This window comes from Mytilus galloprovincialis, chromosome 4 (genome assembly GCF_965363235.1).
Source record: "Mytilus galloprovincialis chromosome 4, xbMytGall1.hap1.1, whole genome shotgun sequence".
Classification (NCBI taxonomy): Eukaryota; Metazoa; Mollusca; class Bivalvia; order Mytilida; family Mytilidae; genus Mytilus; species Mytilus galloprovincialis.
The window spans coordinates 95,087,473-95,110,614 of record NC_134841.1 but is presented as its reverse complement, the minus strand read 5'-3'; the positions used below and the strand labels follow the sequence as shown (position 1 = coordinate 95,110,614).

The 23,142-nt window shown below is 30.8% G+C and overlaps 2 protein-coding genes across 10 annotated transcripts in view; one reads left to right on the top strand and one right to left on the bottom strand.

Annotated features, from left to right (window-relative positions):
* Positions 1-1,065: 1,065 nt before the first annotated feature.
* The window catches only part of LOC143073466 (myotubularin-related protein 10-B-like), a 43,292-nt gene continuing 21,215 nt past the window's right edge, over positions 1,066-23,142 (bottom strand). For 5 of the 9 annotated variants that reach the window (XM_076249034.1, XM_076249029.1, XM_076249032.1 and 2 more), the window contains 12 exons: positions 21,012-21,094; positions 20,205-20,261; positions 19,522-19,609; positions 18,769-18,898; positions 16,057-16,144; positions 15,073-15,161; positions 13,948-13,965; positions 12,457-12,584; positions 11,720-11,749; positions 9,378-9,527; positions 7,966-8,138; positions 1,066-4,262 (listed from right to left, as the gene is read on the bottom strand). In XM_076249034.1, coding sequence (XP_076105149.1) covers positions 3,438-4,262; positions 7,966-8,138; positions 9,378-9,527; positions 11,720-11,749; positions 12,457-12,584; positions 13,948-13,965; positions 15,073-15,161; positions 16,057-16,144; positions 18,769-18,898; positions 19,522-19,609; positions 20,205-20,261; positions 21,012-21,094 — 1,859 coding nt within the window. In that variant the 3' untranslated portion in view covers positions 1,066-3,437. The remainder of the gene's footprint in view (positions 4,263-7,965; positions 8,139-9,377; positions 9,528-11,719; positions 11,750-12,456; positions 12,585-13,947; positions 13,966-15,072; positions 15,162-16,056; positions 16,145-18,768; positions 18,899-19,521; positions 19,610-20,204; positions 20,262-21,011; positions 21,095-23,142) is intronic. The other 4 variants (XM_076249035.1, XM_076249038.1, XM_076249033.1 and 1 more) reach the window with 3 other exon arrangements.
* On the top strand, positions 6,675-7,886 carry LOC143073468 (uncharacterized). The gene is made up of 3 exons (XM_076249039.1): positions 6,675-6,791; positions 7,113-7,187; positions 7,465-7,886. Exons 1-3 carry the CDS (start codon positions 6,707-6,709, stop codon positions 7,671-7,673), a joined length of 369 nt encoding a protein of 122 aa, XP_076105154.1. The 5' UTR covers positions 6,675-6,706; the 3' UTR covers positions 7,674-7,886.

Genomic DNA, 23,142 nt, shown 5'->3' with positions numbered 1-23,142 from the left:
AGACAGAACACAGCTTGATAGATATTTAGACGACCAAGTCACTTATTCCATCCCAGTTTGCTGAATTATATACAACTGAAAGTTGCTTATCCTGTTTATTACATTTTTGACAAAAGTACCACTAAATACAGTCACCAATATTAGAGCAAGCACAGTTTTATTTCTACAACAGTTGATTTAAAGTACTTGTATATGCTTTTATCAACTGTGATTTGTTTGTAATAATTAAGGTAAAATTCAACAATGATAAGGTTTCAGTGTTTCTTTTTCATGTCTCTTAATTATGTTAATCATTTATCAGTCTGTTTTTTTTTTCAGTCTGTAACCAAAAAACACAAAACTCAAGACATGGGTATGCGAATCCAGCTGTAGGGTTAATCATTTGTGTAAAGCTTTATATTTAAGAAAGTAGAAAACCTGGCTACGTCATACATTGATACACATGCTTTTAATATGCAGTTTCCGATTGGCATGTTTTAAGTGCTTGGCCTCATTTTCATGATTCAGCACCTGCTAAAAACTGTACAGTTGTTTGAAGCTTTACTTTACTTTGTACAAGGAATCTTTGCAGTGTCTACATGTCTGTCTGAAAGGTTCACCAGACCTTGACCTCATTTTATGGATTAGTGATCACTCAAACAATATTTGGTGTAGGGAATGATTGTAAACTAAATGTCTCTCTGTTAGTTTCAACTGATCTTGACCTCATTGTCAAGGTTAATTGGTCAATTTTATGTTTTTATGGTTTGGTATGTTTCTGAGATTCTATAAGCTGTATTTATGTGTATGGTTTGATTGTAGGGTGCCCAGGTCTGTCTTACAAGTTTCTTCTGACCTTGACCTTTGTCATGGCTTACTGGACACAGTTTTGTGGTTTGGTCTATTTCTCAGATACTATACACAATAGGGCCACTTTTTTGTTGGTTGACAGTTCATTTGGCTATTTTCATGGTTTATTGGTTAAGGTAAAGTTTTCATGGTTGTTTCTTTCTCAGTACTTAAAATATGATGCATACCAAATGATGCATAAATACAACATAAAATAGGAACTCAAATTATCCACAATTTCATTATATTTTCTTATTTATCATACCACAAAAATGGCTTAATTTTTTTACATAAATAATTAACTTTAAATGAGAATACATAACTGATCAACAGAAACAAAATATAAAATATATTATTGTTTTATCATAAACATGTACATGATTATAAATAAAAATAAACAATGTGTTTACATCTAAAATGTGCCAATATGACCATCTTCATTGTGTAAATACTGATGCATAACACCTTTATAAGCATCTTTATCTTATAATATAGTCTATATCCCAAAGACTGCCAAAAAAATCCATTGACTCTATGATTTGTACAGGGGGGGATCTACAATCAAAATATAATACCCAACAATATCTATTTTCCATGGGTCAGTATGAATTTCAAAATCTAAATAGAATAGTCTTTGAACTATCATGCATGTTTTAGTACTCTTGAATAACACACGGCTACTGGTATCACATTCTCTTAATAAAATACTGGTCTGAATACACTTAAATAAACTAAATCCTCACTAAAATAACTAAGGACTACTACTAATATATAGCACCTAAAAATAACAAACACAAACAAATATCAAATAGATAAATTGGCTCAGTGCTCAAAACGTTTCAATTAATATACTGCAGTTTCAGACAGTCCCATCTAACAATAGCAATGCATTTAAAAAGAATGCTTTTGGGTTATTTCAAGTAAATGGTTACTGGAAAGGCTAGTTATTCCTTATAAGATATCATTCTATTTGAAATTATAATGAGTGGGTCGGTTCTATTACAGCCATTTTTTTTTACATTTGATCTTAAACCTGTTTTGAAGAATCCAAAGTGGACAATGCATTACTACTTATGAGACAGAAACCCATAGTAGATTTAAGAAGAGACTAGTTTTTTTTTCAATATCAACAATTCAAATCCTTTAAGATGAACCCCTAAGGTAAACGAAACATGATCTACAACTAAACTAAGCTGAACATGGTGGAAAGGTTTTTGCCTAAACATGTGACTTGTAACTTTTAATTTAAAATTCCCATAAAATGAAGGTCCTGCAAATGCTGTCAGAATAATAAGATAACTTTTTTTTCTATGTTCAACTAGAATAAGGAAAGGCTGTTTTACTACAAAAATAACACATATTGAACGTAAACAATTAACTATGCATGCTGAACATAATTCACATCAACTGAGCATCTTAATATAAATATATTACATGGCATCTTAAATTTAATGTGTAAAATGTTTATGATGTTTTAATACACCCTGAAACAAACAAAATAAATATAAATTTGCACACTTCTAACTTATTCATTATTTTCTTAAAATTTCTGGAGGGAAAACAAGCAAAGTAAACCAAACAGAATGAATGGAATTCATCCAGTCATCTTTATGCTTGATTTGGATAAAATAATGCATTTTATCATTCTTTTAAATCATCTATTCAAAAATATAAAAACTATATTTGGAATGTGTTTGATAATTTTTTATTCATCTTGGCTAAAACTGATGAGGTATGATTTAAGAACCATTTTTAGACACATGAAAAAAAGGGGCTTAATCACACCTTCTTTCACAATTTGAGGTTTTAAAAAATATGAAAAGGACCTTGATTGATGAAAGTGTACTATATTTAGTACTAAGCTGAAAACCTGTAGATGAGAGATGTCTCACTTATTTATCCATGATTCTCGGATGTCTACAATCAATTTACAAGTTTAAGGCTAAGCAGCTTCTGAACAAAAACTATCAAAATCTATCTTTGGCAAAAAAGAGTTGTTATAAAAATATCAATTTAATTTTTAGCTCATGTTTGTACAAAGTTAACTCATTTGTTAAGAATTTATAGGTTAATCAAAACTATCATGATGTGAAAAGATCAAATAGATAGGATCACTGAATTTTGAAATAACATTTTCTAAAATCCATTATTTGATAATTCCGTGTATAACAATTAATTGTAAAATCAATTAATTGTTGGTACTTTCCCTTTTCATAGACATTAGATTCTACAAATCTTCAAATAAATCTAGACTTTCTTTATATAGTTATACAAAATCAAGTTTAAAGATCAGATTATATTAATTTCTCAATGAAAATGGACTGTATTTCACCACAAAGTTTGCAAATTTCACTAAAATTTGAAATTCATTATGTCTGACAAAATTTAATACCTTAGGATTTAACTCTAGTGACTTGTTGAAAATAATAATATCAATTTTATATAATGTCCCTTTAAAGTATCAAAATATATTCCATTTGCATACATTGCAAACAAAATGAAAATCATATCTCACACTTTTACTAGAATAGACCTAAAGAATGTAATCTATGAAAGGGGAGATAATTAGTACTTTTTAATCGAAATCAAGAGAAGAAAACTAGTACTGTTTAATCTTCAGAGTCTCTGTAATCATTGTCAATAGCACTGTTCTGTAAGTAGACACTTATTGGTGTAAAAATTAATGATGGTTTGTTCAGTGCTCTCGGACCCGAAGAAAATGGAAACGATGAAGTCAAATAAGTACTGTCCAACATGTTATCTTGTTGGTCCTTCTGTTTGTCGGAACTAAAAATAAGATTACTACTCGGTCTACGTTGATGACACTTGGAATTCAGTGACGAAAGTCTATGCTGGAGGTGGATTATTTCTTCCATCATGATACATTGTTGGAAATACTGAGCTGGGTTACCTCCCCCTATAATCTGGGCAGGCGTCTGCCATCTTAGGTAACACTGGCTCCACAGTTTTATCACAGATTCACCAATCATTGGATTTAAAATAGGAGAAGGCTCATCAGAAAAAACCTCAGCATTAATGTCATCGTAATATTTTCCTAACTTAAAAACATAGCTAGTATTTCTAGTCAGGCTGCCATTCAAACTGCTTTTGTCAGACATTGTGTCTTTAACAGGACCGTTTATTTGAGATTTACATTTCAGTATATATAGTGGATTATTAAAAACTGCTTGATCGTCTTGACTAAACTGAACATTCCAACTCCAAACAGGTGGCAGTCGGAACTGACGCATCACTCTGTTCTCCACATTAAACCTTGACCTCTGATGAGGACTATCAAACAGGAATGATTCAAAAAGCCCCAGTTGTACACTGTCCCACACAGAAGTTAGATACGTTTCAGTAAATGCAAAGGATGATGGGAATTGTTGAAGTAATTGCCAAACACAGTCCAAAAATAACAAAAACACTGGCACCTGAAAAAAATAGTGAAGAGTTCAATACATGTTAAGATGTTAGAAATTCTTTACAACAAATGTTTAATAAGCATTCTGTGAGTATTGCATGGCAAGACATAGTCACCTACTAGAGGAGGGAGGACAGTTGCATGGGTATTGTGTCATTCATATCAAACTATGCGTGGTGTGGACATCACTGTTATTGACACCTGGACAAGCAAAATTTGTTGGTGACACCACCTTAATTCAAACTTGATCTGTATTTTGTGGTAACAATTAGCATTGTGTATAAGTTTCATAACATTTGGTTGAGGCAAACTAAAGTTAGAGAACGGAAACCAACATTTGGGACAGACGGACAATAGTAAAACTTAATGACCCTCTGGCGGGGGCATAAAATCAGTGTTATGATTAGTAATAAACTTTTTGTACATTTATATTTTGAAAACTCCTTTTAATAAATGTGTAGCAATGGCATCATAAAAATGTTGCAGCAAACACAAAATAATTTTTCCCAAAAATATATAGTTTCTGAATTACTACTTTCTTCACATTTTTTTTTAGCAAAATATGGCTGATTGGATAAAAAAAAGAAGAAGGTTCACAATGGTTAAAATTGACTCTAAATTTTTTATGTATATTAAATCTGGCCAAAAAAAAATTCATGTAGAAATACTTGTGATAATTCTATTAAGGAGGATCGCGGGTATAAAAATTTCAGAAAAAAATTAAACATTTTTTTTTTCATTACAAATTTTATTTATTACTTTATGAGTTGTTACTTTACCATGTGGTACACAAATCATTAAAAAAATCAATTTCTTTTGGCCTCAGATGACTTTTAAAATGTATATATCAATGAAAAAAGCTCCAAATTATCTCCCTTTGGAGAAAAAAATGTCATTTATTGGCATTAAAATTGAAATATCTTTTTTAACACATAGATGACCTATATCTTTTATTATTATTTTCAAATAAGTTGTACTTCAACTAAAAAATTGTAAGATTTGAGCGATTTCTGTACTTAAGTTCTTTTTTTATTTCGATATTACCTCCATTTCTCTTATTAGTTAGAAAACAAGTACATTTACAAAAATGTATGCTTTTTTGAAGGCAGATTGTGAGCGTAAATGAACGGTGACCCCATTTTTGTTTTTTATTTTTCTATTAAGTATAAGTTAAAGTTCATTTATAGAAAAAAATAGCAAAATCCTATATTAGAAAAAATAAGAATGTGTCCAAAGTACACAGATGCCCCAGTCACACTATCATTTTCCATGTTCAATGGACCGTGAAATTGGGTAAAAAATTTGGCATTAAAATTAGAAAGGTCATACCATAGGGAACATGTGTACTAAGTTTCAAATTGATTGAACTTCAACTTCATCAAAAACTACCTTGACCAAAAACTTTAAACTGAAACTCTCACTTTCATTTTCTATGTTCAGTGGACCATGAAATTGGGGTCAAAACTGTAATTTGGCTATAAAATTAGAAAGATCATATCATAAGGAACATGTGTACTAAGTTTCAAGTTGATTGGTCTTCAGTTTCATCAAAAACTACCTTGACCAAAAACTTTAACCTGAAGAGGGACAGACGGACGGACGAACGAACAGACGTACGAACGGATGCACAGACCAGAAATAATAATGCCCCTCTACTATCATAGGTGGGGCATGAAAAATTAGTTAGACCCGCAAGCCCCCTTAAGACAAACATAAGTTTTTTTGGCACCTTCCTTTAAAATTTACGAAGTTATAACCCCTTAAATAAAAATTATTTGTATTTTAGGTCAATTTAAGTAAATTTTTTCCATAAGATGAATTATTTTTGGCATTATTTACCTTGGCCGCCATCCACGATCCAAAAAGATTTTATGTTGATGAATTCTATACCAAAATTGGAATCTTTTAGTTACAAAACAATTTGGATCAGCCATGATTTTCCTAAAGCTTTTAGGTCTGAAAATTGCACAAAATCATCATATTTTGACAAAATGTCCAAAACGGACCTACTTTGGAGAATATTATGTACTTTTATGAAAAGAACTGATTTATTTAGCATCAATGCTTTTAAAATCGACCCATTTACAAACCAAATTGTGAACCAGGCCATTTTTTCCCATAAATCTAAATCATAAGTCAACCTTTTCCTTTGTTTAGGTGAAATATGGATCTTTAAGCATTTCTTTTTTTTTTACTGGAAAAGCACACGATCCATAATGCAAATTTTAGTCCATATGAGGTGAATTCTTGTAGACATGCCAATTTCTTTTCTTCTTCAATTTTTGTGAATGCAACATGTTTACATGACTGGTATATTACGTATATCATATTACATTAATGATACCTTAGCATGTGATTTAGTAATTATTTGATGGTATAAAATGCCTAGTGGAAAAACACATTACATCAACTGAATATTCTATCTTACTGGAGTTATTTCCCTTGAATACCAATATGCATTTGTCAACAGTGTCTGTTCTGACTGTGATCCTGTGTGGACAAATGAGTAAAATCCAGGGATCTTGTGACTCTAAACTAGGTATGTATTACTTTTTGTTATGTCTCAATAAATACATGGTACATTGCTAGTTATTTTTTGTTAGAATGTGAGTAAATATGTTCCATTTATGCAAAAAATAGTTGAAATGTTTTTGATAGAAAAAAAAAAAAAAAGTTATTCAAGTGGTTACTTTACTTATGTTAATACAATAACCATTATTCTGAAAATGATAGGACTGGTGGATAAAAACAATCTCTAGTTTAAAACATTATTAAAATAATTCAATAACATTTTGTAACACTATGATTAAGAAAATACAAGGAAAGATTATTGCTTGAATATTTATTATTGTACTTTCAGAAAACAACCTCTTCAAAGATCTGCTTAATATGATGTTAAAGTTAAAAGGATCATCATCAGGGAGTTGTCATTTAGGTGAGCATCTTTTGATTTTTTAAGCATAATAATTGTTGTTCAAAAGATATTTTTTCTAAATATATTGATATTGTCATAGATATCTAAATATGCATTTCAGAAACCTTATTTTCAAACAAGCTTTAAATTATTTAAGGTGTAAAAGTTTTGGTAATTGTTCAACAACTTGTACAGCAAATAGTTTTCAAAGTTTTCAACTGTGAGCAATAGAAACAAAATGTAAAGCTTCAAATGGATCTACTTATATCTTGAAGTTCTTTATTTGTAACATTTACAGGTAATGGAGGTTCTAGGAAAGATGTCCCTGCATTTTCAGCTTCTCTTTCTACTGCTAAAAACTTCAAAATCAAGGAAAATGTAATATTTGACAAAGTATGGGCAAATATTGGAAATGGTTATAATGCCAGTAGTGGGATATTCACTACTCCACAGGCTGGGGTTTATCAATTTTCTTGTACGATAATGAGATCTTCAAATCATATTTGAATTCACCTGTGGAAAAATGAGGTCAAGACAGTAGCAATCTGGCCTGGTCATAACGATACAAAGCCTGGTAAACTCAACATAGTGTTGCAGCTAAAGAAGGGTGATAAAATATTCATGCAAAATGCCCACAATCAACAAATCTACAGTGAATCTGGATGTCATTTCAGTATGTTTTCTGGATTTATGATATCAAATTAAAATGTTTATCTTTGATTAATGTTTATGTTGTTTTGTTTATAAGACTTTTTATTTCCAAACAAATAGTGAATAACTTAAGTAAAATTGCCATTACCCTTTCACTGTTGCCTTGCTGTATGAGGTTATTGTGTTTCTGGAATGGGTGTCCCATCATAATCCATTCTCTCTGTACCAGTGATTGGAATCCTACTTGGGTACGGAAGTTTGGGTCCATCAGAATCTGAGATAGACTAGACACAAGGCAAGCAAAGTTCCTGCTGTCAAATTCTGTAAAATAAAACATTTAAAAGTACTTCCAATCAAAGATGTAGCAATACTTCCCTATTCATTTTTACCTAATTTGTCTGTTAGTTGTGTTCACACATCTTTTTCATTATAATGGAATTTTATGTGACTGTCATACAAGTGAGAGGTTAAGCGAGCTATAACACCAGGTTTTATCCTCTATTTTCTACATAAGAAAATGCCTGTACCAAGTCAGGAGTGTGACAGTTGTTGTCTATTCGTTTGATATATTTAAGCTTTTGATTTTGCCATTTGATTAGGGACTTTCAATTTTGAATTTTCCTCAGAGTTCAGAATTTTTGTGATTTTACTTTTCCTTCAGAGAATTTAAAAAAATACAAAATCCTGTATATCGGGCAAGACATTTATCTCTGTATTGACAATCATTTTGATTACCAAGAGTTCCTGTGTATTTTTCATTTTAGAGTTTTTTTCATACATTAGTCTGACAGTCTCCTGATTTTAAAATTTAACACTTTAAATGGACTGTTTTGTGTGATTGTTAAGTCTGTAGGAAGATCCTTTTCTAGAAAATAAGCATAACTTTTTGAAAACTTTTGATTTAAATTCTATTTCATTAGTATTTTACAATACCATATCTCCTCTTATTAAATCAACAACTTCCTGACCTACATATTAATCTATTGCAACAAGTTGTTAAATTGAAATGGAATACATAGTACTGTGATTCACTTTTTTTTTGTTAATAGTTCTGATTTTATAGGATTGAGGAATAAATAATTTTTTTTCAAACAAAAAAAATAAAAACTCCCCACTAGAGACCAAATGACTTAAAAGCTAACAAATATACATTTATCAGATGTCATGGTTTTGACAAAGTCTGCATATGTACCAATTGGAAATTGTAGTTCATCTTTACTCAGGAAATCCATCAATGTACCTAAAGATAATTCTCAACAATTCAACCTGTTCAACTACCTATGACAGATCAGATATTAATTATTTTTTATCAAAAGAATGATGAGCATGAAACTGAAAAAAATATACAAAGATTTGAAGAAAATACTTAAAACAACATTTAATCAAAAGTGTTCCTTACATGGTAACTATAGAAACAGCTTGGTGTCAGGATGATATCCATTATATGACCTTCACCTACCTTTAGTAACAACTGTCTTTTGTTTATTGACTATAGTATCTATGGTTTCTATAGAAACAGTTTGATATTGTGATGCTATCCATAATATGACCTTTACCTACCTTTTATAACAACTGTCTTTTGTTTATTGACTATAAGATCCATTGTTTCAATAGAAACAGCCATACACTGGGATACTAATGATAGCCATTTAGAGTTTTCTAAACTTGACATCCAATTTATATCTTGTACTAAAAAGTCCTTTTCGGAATCTGAAAAAAACAATAAAACAGACGTTTTAGAATTTATCATCACATAACGCCAATATATTACCAGAATGAAGGAACATTATGACGGTTTGCCAGTAATACATTTATAATTCTATATGAGAAAACTTTTTCCAAGAATAGTATTGAATGTTAATTTTACCAAAAAAATCTTGTTTCAAAAGATCTGTTGAACACAGCAATGATCTTTGAAACATAAAATTAGTGTGTGTAAAATTAAAACTCAATACATGCAAGTACTGATACAAAATTCTAAATAAATGATGTATTTCCACTTTAAGGGTTTAAATATTTCCACTTTAATAAAGGATTGATATTTTTTTCTGTTGATTAAAATGCATGTGGATTACAAAAGGGTTTTTACAAAATAAATCATGAAAAATTATCATTAGCAGATATGTTTTTAGAGTGATTTATACTTTACATTCATATCTAAACTATTAATACATGTGTATATCAATTAGGGTGATGACCAATTATAATGTTTTAGATGTAGTCAAGATTGTTTAATGATATATACAGTGAAACTTCTCTAAACTGGTCCCTCTTAATACCGGTTCTCCCTTCATACCGGCCAGGTAACCTTATAAAACCGGCCACCCCTTTAAACCGGATACTGGCCGATATTTGTGTACTTGTGTAATCAAAATCAATAAAATATCACCTCATAAAACTGGCCTTGTCATTTGTAATCATTAGTCCATATAAAATAATGTTATATAAACAAACAAGTTAATCCGATCAATTAGGACACCTGCATGGCCACTGAGTAGTGTTTACCTGTTAATGTCAAATCAATACCCGAATAAATTATCGGTTGAGAGATTATGATCTTCACCCACGCTAATCAATGATGATTATTAATTTTCATTAAATGTTTTAGCTTGGCTACTTTATTTAATCATTTTAAAAAATTAATTTTTATGCAAATTACAGAAATTAATCACTTTGATCTTTCAAAATAAATCGTAAATAGATATCGTCGGGATAATTTATTGATGTTTAATTTATACTAATGATACACGCTTTTAATAAAATAAAAAGGGTAGTTACTGCAATAATTCATCAAAAATGCCTCGTCCAGTGAAACGTCAATGTGTAGAGTTATCACTTAGTGATAAAGTGAAATTGATAAAAGATCATGACTCAGTACCTAAGCCATCACAGAGAGAGCTTGCCGAAAAGTATAAAGTAGGCAAGTCGACAGTCGGCGATATTCTACGCAAGAAAGATACTTATCTGCAACAGTTTGAGCTTAATGCTAATTCTTCAAAACAAAGATTTAACGCCAACTGCAAATTCTTTGATATCAACGACATTGTATGGAAATGGTTCAATTTGCCCGTGCAAAAGGCATACCCATTTCAGGACAAATAATCCAAGAAAAGGCACTTCAAATTGCAGATGAACTAACCATTCCAGACTTCAAAGCTTCAAATGGATGGTTAGATAGATGGAAGTCCCGCTACTCAGTACACGCATTTAAAGTAAATGGAGAGAGTGCCAGCGTAGACACAACAACAGTAGAAGAATATCGCACCAGGTCAGTACATCAGCAACTTCAATCCTTTCAACAACACAGGCAATGATCACAGATTTAGAAGTGCTTATAGTGAAAAAGTAGTGCCAAAAGAAGCAATGTGCCATTGACAGTTTTCTTGTGTAATGTTTGTGAATGTAACTGTAACATTTAGTGCTCACACTTAATTGGAAAATGTATTGTTTATGTATAAAATTTTAATCTTAGTGCTTACAACAAAACAAACTTTATGACTGAGTAACAATACATGGTCAAATATACAAATACACAAATATTGAAGGGAAGTAACTCTTGTTGATTTCAAATTTAACAAACCGGCCGAATCCCGTGGTCCGATGGGCGGCCTGTTTTGAGAAGTTTCACTGTATACAGAATGATATAGCAGACACATACTACAATTATATTTTGATATAAATATCATAAACAGTTCCAATTTAATCTTGTCTTGAGTAGTAAAGTAAGTATACGAATTCAAATGATATCTATGATAGAAAGTGATCACTGTTTTCTAATGAATGACAGTTTAAGATGTTCGTTTTTTCAATAACACAGCAAATATGTATAATAATCAATTTCATATATGATATCATGCAATAATTGGAAGTGAATAGTTCTTTGGTTATAATGTGCTTGATACCTAGGGAAATTGATCTCTTCAGTCTATCTCCTGTTTAAATAACAAACAAATTATACTCATGATCTGAGTTATCCATCATAAAACTTCATTCAGTACTCAGGAGTACAAAATGTGTGCTTAAAACACCAAATCTAGTATTTTGATAGGTTGATTTCTAAGATGGAGTATGTACGTTTGATGACCACAAGGCCTGATATTATCAAATCAAATGTATTCCTATGCCACTAAGTGGACAGGGTTTATAGTGTTGACACTATCCAACTTTGGGTGTGTTTGAAATCAAACAGTTGTCTGCTCTTTGTTTGTACTTCAGACGACTGTACTTTTAGTGTGTCATGATGATTAATGATAATGATGACTTAGAAAATTTAATGAAATAGTTCTTTTCCAGAAGATTTTTGTAATGCCTGAAGATCTAAAGCTGATTTTGGTACATGAGTGTTTAATGATTACTTACAGATACAGTTTACATTTTTATTCATGTTACTCTATAGTTACATGAAAAAAATGAAATTTTCCTTCTCTAGCTTAGACTAACAATAGGATAAGTTAGTACATAATGAATGTTTTGAAGCACAAACAAAATTCATATAAAAATATACTATTCGATTTTCAAAAATGTTGTTATTTAAATCAAATAATATGAAAAAAAATAAAATTTTTAGCTATTATAATACAAACTGCAGAAAAAGTGTAAATACAAATATCCTAGAACAATCAGCTGTTATAAAATTTACCTATTACACATAATTCTTTTAACTTGTCATAGCTACTCTGTAAATCTTTCAGTGACGGACATGACTTATTAAGGTCTATGATTTCAGGTGGACCCTTGTTGTCTGCCATTTGTACAGCTGTTAACAACCTGAAGATAATATAAAGAATAATACTATAAATCATACATATATATTATTGAACTATAATTGATCATCACTGATATCACTACATCCCTCTCCCCAAAACAGGCTATATGTTGATGAAGAAGTTTGTTTGTTTCTATCTTACTTGTAATTGGCAAGACAATGCAGGCAATTTGTATTCATCTGAGGGGAGAAATTTTAATATCTTATGTTGTACGTTACACATTCATTAACCAGCACTACAAGTATAGTGTGCATAAAATGTAAATTGAATTGAATCCACATTGAATTCACATCTTTCTACATTCTGACAATGTTAAAATATATGAAAGTTAAAAAAAAAAATAGATAAAAGTTATACACAGTTTTTCTTAATTCAACTTTTAAAAGAGTTATTCAAGTTTTCCAGTAGGGTCATAAAGATTTTGAAAATGTATTTAAAATTTCAATACTTAAAATACAACATTGAACTATGATATTCAATAAACTACTTTCATATAACTGACTTTAGACTCGAGAGAATATAATTTTAGGCAGGTTACCTACTCTGTGGAATAACATTCTGTTACTCAGATATCTTTAATTGTTTTCTGTTTCCTATACACAACAAAATCAACAAAATAAAGTTAACTGTTTCCAAAAACTACAGCTATATTAAGCTTAATTTTTTTTTTTTTTTGTAGCTCCTACTTGACCAAGTACGAGAATGTTAAACTACAAAGTAGGTAACTTGTTGAAAATTAAACTTCAGAGTCAAAAGTCTTTAATATGAAAATAGTCTATTGTGTTAAAGATGAAATGTTATGGAATGTTAAAATGGATCGCACATGCATTCTAAATGTTATATACAATAATCTTATTACATACACAAACTGGCATAACAATATGACATGTAATACAATTACAACCTGGAATATACTTATATTAAAATACCCTCATAAACAAAACAAAAAATAAAATAAAAATAAAACACATGCATAATTTGTTTGTATGATCCTTTCCATGCTTGGAACTAAAAAAAAGCAAACTCTGTTCTCATATAAATGCCCTATACAGACATGTGTTACTGTTTCATATATTTTTTAAATGACATTATAAAAACTTTAATTTCTTAAATTGACATTATAAAAACTTTAATTTCTTAAATTGACATTTCTAAATTTTCATATTCTTAATATCTTTTCAGAAGCACACATACTATTTTTACCACTCTTTCGTTTTAGATGTAACAGGTGTCAACTTCTACTTACATGTATTGGAAGTAAAAAATCACACATTATATCATTAATTCAACCAGCAATACAAATTATGGGAAGTTAAGAATCAGTAACACAAAGCCTATTAACAATTACAACAAAATGTACATACATCTTGGATGTGTATTCCCTGTAAATGTAATAATAACTTTACCTATACACATATCCCACACTCATACACATTTAAATACTTATTATATTCATTTTAAATTTGAATATATGAATGACTAACTGACTGAATAAATGAATGAGTGAATGAATCCATGAATGGATGAATCAATTAATGAATCAATCAATGAAAGAATAAATAAGTGAATCAATGAATCAATGAGTGAATGAATTAATGATAAAATGAATCACTGAATGAATAAATGAATGAGTGAATAAATCAATAAACAGATGGATCAATGAATTAATAAAATATGAATGAATAAATTATAAATAAATGATTGATTGATTGAATAAATTACTCAATCAATTCATATATAAATTTTAATAAATGAATGAATATTAAGCACCTAATTGTTGATCTAAAGCTGCCCACACATGAGCCTTAGTACTGTTAGAGTAATCTGTGATTCACATAAACTGTATCACTATTTCATCATGAAGAATGCAACATTCCCCAAATATATTTCAGTATTGTCAATCAAGAAAAGCACAAGCATAAGTCTGCTGTAATTACAAACTTTAAATGATGCACTGTCAATTAACAAAAAAAAAATCAAGGTGCAAGCTACAGTCAGTTAAAGGAACCCATATCAAAATACATGTACAAAACAATCATTTTTTATATATTGTGACCTATTTCCTTGCTCTTCATTCAGTGGTGGTATATAACCTGTATTGGCTTGAATACCTTTATTTACCAAAGCAAAATGAAATTTAGCATTGGAAATTGTCTGGCTTGCTGTTAAGATTTTATAACCCTGGTATGTAGGCATCTTAATGTTAAATTAAGAGCTTGAGATGCTGCATGTACTGACACTTTGTCTATTGTTGACAAATGTGTGCTGCTTTCTAGATGCCATTTGATTCACCAACTCTTCTTTAACAATAAGTGTTTATGTATAAACTCCTTTTTACAAATAATGTGCATCCAAAGCTTGACACGGTATGTATCTGTTGACAGACACAACTGACTGTTGTTTTACAAATCTGATAATGAGATTGCTTTGCCTTTTGTTTGATGTGATGTATATGCTACTTATATTTAATGTAGTTCATAAAATTTTACCTTTCTTCAAATGTAGCAACATCAGACTGAGGTAATAGGTTGGCCATTCTAACCAGACTTACACCATTGGTATGTGTATAACACCATGTCTACAAACAGTAATACACAGACTTTAATACACAAACTAGCAGTTATGTAAAATAATACTTATTTTGTTAGGTAATTCATTTTGGCCATGTTCATTTTATAGCACTATATGTACGTTACAAAAGGGGAGTTGTTCAATCACAAATCAAACAATATAATCACATTCTACAGAAAAGTTTTCTTAACATAATACAACTACTGAGGTTAAACACTATTCTAATGCAATTTGTATGTAACATTTATTTTCATTGCCTAAAAGTTGCTGTCAAATCCACAGTTGACCAGGCGTAACTAAGGAGGGACAACCATTTTGAAATAATTGAATCAACAAATGTTCGATTACTACTATATAATCGAAAATAAAACAACACCTACCTCGAATTCGCGGTTTTAATGTTATTTTATTCAAATTTGAAGCGTACAGGTAATGTAATAACCTCCAGTTTGTAAGTTTTCATTTTTATGACATCACATTTACCCATGACGGCTGGGCGCCAAAATCATTCATGAAGTTTCGCAGATTTTGTTTTATTTGTCAAATTTAGACATTTTTCCAATTTTTATCGTATCATTTCTTTTTGAAATGCATTAGAATCCGAATAACAGTACTGTAGTTGAAGAGTTGCCACCGTCAATTTTGATTTGACGGTCACAAATCTCCGTTTTACTGTTTTTACTGCATTTGCGACCGTCAAATCTACAATTGACGGTGGCAACTCTTCAACTACAGTACTGTTATTCCTTAAATGGTTGTGTGTGTCTGAAATAATAGAATATAGAAGCTAGATTGAAAAAAGGCACACATATGTTCTTGTACTACAAGTTCTTAAAATATACAGAGACATTGAGAATTTATAACAGCATGTAGTTTTAACACTATAAAACATAAGGGCTTACTGGTATTCTTCTGTCTACAAAATGTGAGGAAGCTTTCTGGAGGTCAAAGTTCAGCAAACCACAGGGAACTACAAATCTTTCTGGTAAACTGAAATAGATATTGTATAACATTTTTGCAACATAAAAATAATCAATCATATGAATATTTTCTTCCATTTAAGTCAAGTTACTCCAAATACTCCAAGAGAACAATAGTAACAGGTAGGTATAGCAAGTCATTGATCTTGTGTTCTTGTCCCAATCTCATCAGTGGCTGTCTCCTTTTCTAATGATTTTTTGGGGTCAATTAGAGAATTCAATATTGATGGTATATCTTTGGTAAACTCTGATAAATCTATCACAGGCTTTCTCAACTAGGGTTGATTTAGAGATCTTATGACACTTGTCTTTTGTTCACCAGAATCCATGACAAATTGCCCCACTTGCAATTGCCCCACACTTAATCGCTCCACTTTTTCACCAACTAACCCCACTTTCTGAAAAATCGCTCAATGTTTGTTCACCAACTGGCCCCTCTTAGGAACAGATGCTCCACAGGGCACAGCTTGATACGACCGCAGAGGTCGAACCCTGAACAGTTGGGCCAAATATGGACACAGCGTTCAAGCTTGGTACAGCTACAAATTTGAATTGTGAAAAAACTATGTGAATTAAGTTTTTTATCCTACATTGAACTTTTGATGTCGTCCCTTAGTAATGCCAACTCGCCCCAATTGATGCAAAAGATGCAATCCCGTTTTATATATATGTTCCTGTCCCACTCATAAATAAAATCAATTCCTATGAAAACCTTAAACATGTTTTTCCCGTTTGAATGGTTTTACACCAGTCATTTTGGGGCCCTTTATATGTGAATGCCAATTAGCCCCACTTGTGAAAAATAGAAAAATCCTGATGAATTGAGTCATGCCATCTCATAGTAAAAAAAATAATTTAATAAATTTTTCGCTTTTTTTAGTGGGGAAGACCTGACAATCATATATGATCTAGATTTTACCTTTTTGTATTAAGTGGGGTGAGTTGGCAGGAGAAAAATTAACGGGATTTAACCCTTTTCACAAGTGGGGCTATATTTTAAAAGTGATTCAAGTTGGTAAAACCAGTTTGGGGAGATTTTTTAAAAGTGGGGCGAGTTAGTGAAAAAGTGAGTCGATTTGGAGTGGAGCAATTCGCCAGTGGGGCCATTTGTCCTGCTTTCGTTCACATATGTTAACCTCTAGATGTTTTTTGTGTAAACTTTTTTTGTTTAGGCTATGGTTTTTTAATTTGTTGGTTTACGGATCCGCCGACCCGATTTTGCCGATTTTCAGAATAAAAATAATATTGACTTTTCATGCTTTTTATTCGTGCCGACCCTAACAAATGCATTGTCCCTAAAAAATAATTAAAATATTTCTTTTTTTATGAAATGAAATGCATTAATCACTAACAAAATTGATAACACTTTCTGTTGCATACAATACTGTGCAATTGAAGATTTCTTGCTATTGCTGAATACTGTGCAATTGAAAATTTCTTGCTATAATTGCACAATACTTAATATAATAATTTTGGATCCTGATTTGAACCAACCTGAAAACTGGGCCCATAATCAAAAATCTAAGTACATGTTTAGATTCAGCATATCAAAAAAGCCCAAGAATTCAATTTTTGTTAAAATCAAACTTAGTTTAATTTTGGACCCTTTGGACTTTAATGTAGACCAATTTGATAACGGGACCAAAAATTAAGAATCTACATACACAGTTAGATTTGGCATATCAAAGAACCCCAATTATTCAATTTTTGATGAAATCAAACAAAGTTTAATTTTGGACCCCGATTTGGACCAACTTGAAAACTGGGCCAATAATAAAAAATCTGAGTACATTTTTAGAATCAGCATATCAAAGAACCCCAAGGATTCAATTTTTGTTAAAATCAAACTAAGTTTAATTTTGGACCCTTTGGACCTTACTGTAGACCAATTTGAAAACGGGACCAAAAATTAAGAATCTACATACACAGTTAGATTCGGCATATCAAAGAACCCCAATTATTCAATTTTTGATGAAATCAAAGTTCAATTTTGGACCCTTTGGGCCCCTTATTCCTAAATTGTTGGGACCAAAACTCCCAAAATCAAACCCAACCTTCCTTTTATGGTCATAAACCTTGTGTTTAAATTTCATAGATTTCTATTTACTTATACTAAAGTTATTGTGTGAAAACCAAGAATAATGCTTATTTAGGCCCTTTTTTGGCCCTTATTCCTAAACTGTAGGAACCATAACTCCCAAAATCAATCCCAACCTTCCTTTTGTGGTCATAAACCTTGTGTCTAAATTTCATAGATTTCTATTCACTTAAACTAAAGTTATAGTGCGAAAACCAAGAAAAATGCTTATTTGGGCCCTTTTTGGCCCCTAATTCCTAAAATGTTGGGACCAAAACTCCCAAAATCAATCCCAACCTTCCTTTTGTGGTCATAAACCTTGTGTTAAAATTTCATTGATTTCTATTCACTTTTACTAAAGTTAGAGTGCGAAAACTAAAAGTATTCGGACGAAGACGACGACGCAGGACGACGACGACGACGCCAACGTGATAGCAATATACGACGAAAAATTAAAATTTTTGCGGTCGTATAAAAACCATGGCCTTATATTGTATGTTTTTTTTAAATGAACAAGTGATTTGTGCTAAAGTTATTATTCTAAATATAACCTATACCTTGTAGACATGTGATAACTGGCATTGACATCCGTCACCCACCATTTATTGGAACATCTACATCGATTTATCTCCCTTTCCCAGTCAGTAGGACTATCATACAGGGGGGTGTCAACAGAACTGCCAAAATCTGTAAAAGATAGGACACTCTACCTGTATACAGTACTATCTCTTTATAAAAATATTGATCCTAAAAGTATTGTATTTCTGTTCGATTCAGTTTTGCAAAAATGCAGAATTATAAGAACTAAAAGATGTACCTGTCTGAAAGATGTACTTGCTTCAGTTTCTGATAACTAACAAATTAAAATTGATTAACAAATACATCAATTAAAGTTTAAAAGTGAATTAAAGAAACAAAATTTAACTATTTTGGTTCTTGATCATACTGGCTTTTGGATATTCAGCTATGAGCGCAGTAGTGTGAGCGTTCCTGAAAAAGGTGAATTAAGAAAAGCTCTGGGATGCATAAAATCTATGAGGTCTTATTTCACTCCTTTTCAAATTATTGACCAGCAGGAGTACTGGTATTGGTGTATACCATCAAACTTTCTTTTACAGTGGTGCAGTAATTTATCTATATCTAACTAGAATTCACAGATCTTAAATACCGTAAACCAACTAATTTATTTTCATCCAAAAAATTACACAAATTTAAAAATTCTCATACCTGCCAAACTTTACCTTCTCTAAATCTTGCATAATTGAGTTGGTTTACAATAGTCCATCAAATCCTACATAATTTGTACTTACTAAAATGTTGCTGTTCTTTTCCATAATAAAAGGCAAACAACAGTGAGGACTTTGTAGGGTATGCATAGTGTAATATTGTGTTAACTATCTGTCAATAAATAAGACAAAAGCATACATTAAATAAAATTTTCATGAATTTAACAATTTTTATTCCATTGTTATTTACAGAATATACAGTAATAAGTGAACTTGCATTCAACCGTTTTTAGTAAAAGATAAAAAATTAAATGCACCAACAACATTATCAAAGCAAAAAATATGGGAAATGTGTTCACGGGACACAGATGATGCACCCGCTTGGATATCATAGAAAGTTATAAAGGGACATAACTAAAGAATGGTAAAAGTGACGCTACCCAAATTAATCTGAGTTATGTGGTAATAAGTATTGTGTATAATTTTCACAACATTTGGTTGAGGCAAAGTTAAGTTATAGAAAAGAAACGAAAAATTCAGCAATTTTTCCAATTGTAAAGGGGCATAACTCTAGAACAGCAAACTTGACACCACCAAAATTCAAACATGATCTGTATTTTGTGGTAATAAGCAAAACAGAAACCAACTTCTGGACTTACAAACAGACAGATCGATATGGGTAAAATTTAATAACCCCACCGCTACAGATTGGGCAGAAAAACAGTATTTGTAGCTAATAGTCTGAATGTATAACTATGACATCTTACCATTTTGTTTTGGTCTCTTGGTGTAAACTTTAATCCAAAAACATGGACGTTGAAATTCTGAAAAAGAAATTTGTTTACAGTTACTTCAGTGTAGACTTCTAATTTTACTTAAAGATAAAGGTAGAAATTGCTTTGTCCATCAAATTGAAATAACTTGAATTTCTGAAATATATTTTTTTTTAGATTGCAGTTATATGTATAATTATAAAATTGATTGCAACGAATTACATTGATTTCCCAGTGAAAAAAAAACCCAATAATTTCACATGTGAAATAAACGTGGTTATTTCACTCCTCTGACATCATACAACAATAGGTGTTGTCAAGACGTCGATAACGTCGGATCAAAACAAATTGTGAATGTGTAGAAAAAGATATAGTTCCTTACATTTTCTACTTTAATTTCATAAAAAAATCATTTGCCAATGTAATAAAAAGAATAACTAATCAAAGAATTCAAATAGAGAAAAATAGAGAAAAATATTCAACTCGTGACCGAACAACACTGATAATTAACTCATGCGCTACGCGCATTTGTGAATTTTAAATGTGTTGTTCGGTCACTCATTGAATATTTTTCTCTATTTGAATTCTTCGATTAGTTATTCTATAATTATTTCTTCGATTTTGTAATTGGACTTGTGTTAATTTTACAATATTCATTGTTGTTAAAAACATCCCTCTGCCCTCAGGACAAGAGAAAACTGACTTCATGGCTTCTAGGGAGGCAAACTTAACAACAGGTTTGACAGTATGTATATTTTTTTAAATACCACTCTTAATGTACATGCATTCCTATTATCTTACCTTACAATGTATCTCTATATACTTTGTATATGAACTGACAGTTGTTCCTGGTGATAACTTTCTTCTCCTTCCTCCAGATATCACTGAAAAAGAAATAAATTTAAGATTAATACGCCACTCTTCTTTTATTTTGTAAACTTAGCCAAGTTCTAATCTCAATAGAACAGCATCTTTTCTACTCTATTATGGAAAGGCTAATTGGTATCTTAATTTTTAGAAATCTTTTTACATCAAAACAGAAATAACCCATCATTTCTATAATAATAATGAAATGATAATCTTTGGAACAGCTTGACATATAGAAAACACTTTGTTTTCAAAATTCCAATAGGAATCATACCTTTTATAATTGTATAAATAAACCAATTGTTCAAGACGTTTCGGCCATTGGCCTTCTTCAGTTGTTTATTATTCCTCTAAACTACATTTTATTGAAAAAAGAAATGGCAGCCATGTAGTTTAGAGGAATAATAAACAACTGAAGAAGGCCAATGGCCGAAACGTCTTGAACAATTGGTTTATTTATACAATTATATATAGAAAACAGGTAAATTTCTCTGTTAGTTTCAATAAATTTAAAACATTTGTAGCTTTCAATTTCACTGCTGAAAAAAAATACGAAGAATACTATGGATAAAAATCAACAATTATTAACCATAATGAATATCACACCCAGTCAATAGGACAAAACCCCAGTAAACAATCAAAATGTGTATTATAACCATAAGTGAACATAAGCAGGTTAAACATATGAATGACTATCACCTCTGTGTAAGTACAAAGCTGTGAAAAAGATATTATGAAAAGTTAAATGAAAAACTACTGAAAATTTCAAAAGGAACAAAATATCAGACATGAAACCACAAAACTGTACATCAACATTGTCTTGATAGTTATCCTTGAAAATTTCTTAATAAGAATAGAAAATCAAAGAGCTGAATAGCTCTGAGGGGAAAGACGGCCCTTGTTTCTATTTTATTATTTTTTTTGGAAGGGGGGGGTATCTTTTGATAGTCTTCATATAAAGAATGGAAAAAAGAAGAGCTAGAACATGTAGAAAGGTTGACGATATTGAAATCAATTGTTGTTTAATGTAATTTCATTTCCTTAGTTTAGGATTCAATTTGGACCAATGGAAGAGATCTGCATCTTCTAAATCTAAACATATGATTAAAGTTGATATTTAATTATCTAAATTTCAACTGAATTCTGTCATTTCACAACAACTACAGTATCTTTTGAAATCTTAATTGTGTACCACTGAACTGCAGGCTAGGGCCATTTTCCATTTTTTGTGACAGTACTCTTAGATTTTTAAGTTTTTTTTAAGAAAGTTTGGACTGAAAAATGTATTCAGTTTTAACTTTCCATTGATAAAGTTCCCAGTTACAACTCTCATCACAGGGAAACAGGTACTAATAAAAAACAATATGATTGATGTAAACTGTGTGAAGCTTGTTTCCAAATCCTAAATTTGAAATATTTGTAAATTTCATGAATAAATAAGTTTAAACTACAAAATGCAAAATTTTTTTTTTTTTTTACCATTACAATGATTATGTTGGTACACAAAAATTCAGTTTTAATGGAAGACTACTAATCCAATGAAATGTCACATTTTAAGTGTTTAAATACATTAACTTTTATTTTAGTGGATAATTACTCAACAATTGAGGTGCTCCTGAATTGGAGGAAGATTCTCAAAACAGAATTTTTACAGAAAAAAATGAATAAAATCGTTTCTCTCCCCTATATCATGCATCCCCACGATCTTTGTTTACTTCGAAAGTTGTTCACCTACAAATTAAAGTATTGCATGTTGATGTTTGAATCATCTACAGCAAACATTATGTTTAAATTTAACAAATACCAATGTGTAATTAGTGCACGATCTCTGAGAATGATTTAAATAACCAGTGAAGGATATCCCTGCTTCTGTGTAGTGTGGCATTCCAAGAATGACGTCACTATAAAATACAATGTAGGTTGGATATATTTAGAATATCTCGTCATACTGATTTTTCCGGATTGTAAAAGAAACATAAACAGTGTAAAGGGGAGCTCAAGATACGATAATTTCGTGAGAAACAGAAGGGAAATGTGTAAATAAGTGCGTACAATGGGAGGCAAC

Coding starts and splice junctions, on each gene's coding strand:
- LOC143073468 (XM_076249039.1), top strand. CDS start 6,707: ATGCATTTGTCAACAGTGTCTGTTCTGACTGTGATCCTGTGTGGACAA. Junction 6,792..7,112: donor ATCTTGTGACTCTAAACTAG/GTATGTATTACT, acceptor TTGTACTTTCAG/AAAACAACCTCTTCAAAGAT. Junction 7,188..7,464: donor ATCAGGGAGTTGTCATTTAG/GTGAGCATCTTT, acceptor TAACATTTACAG/GTAATGGAGGTTCTAGGAAA.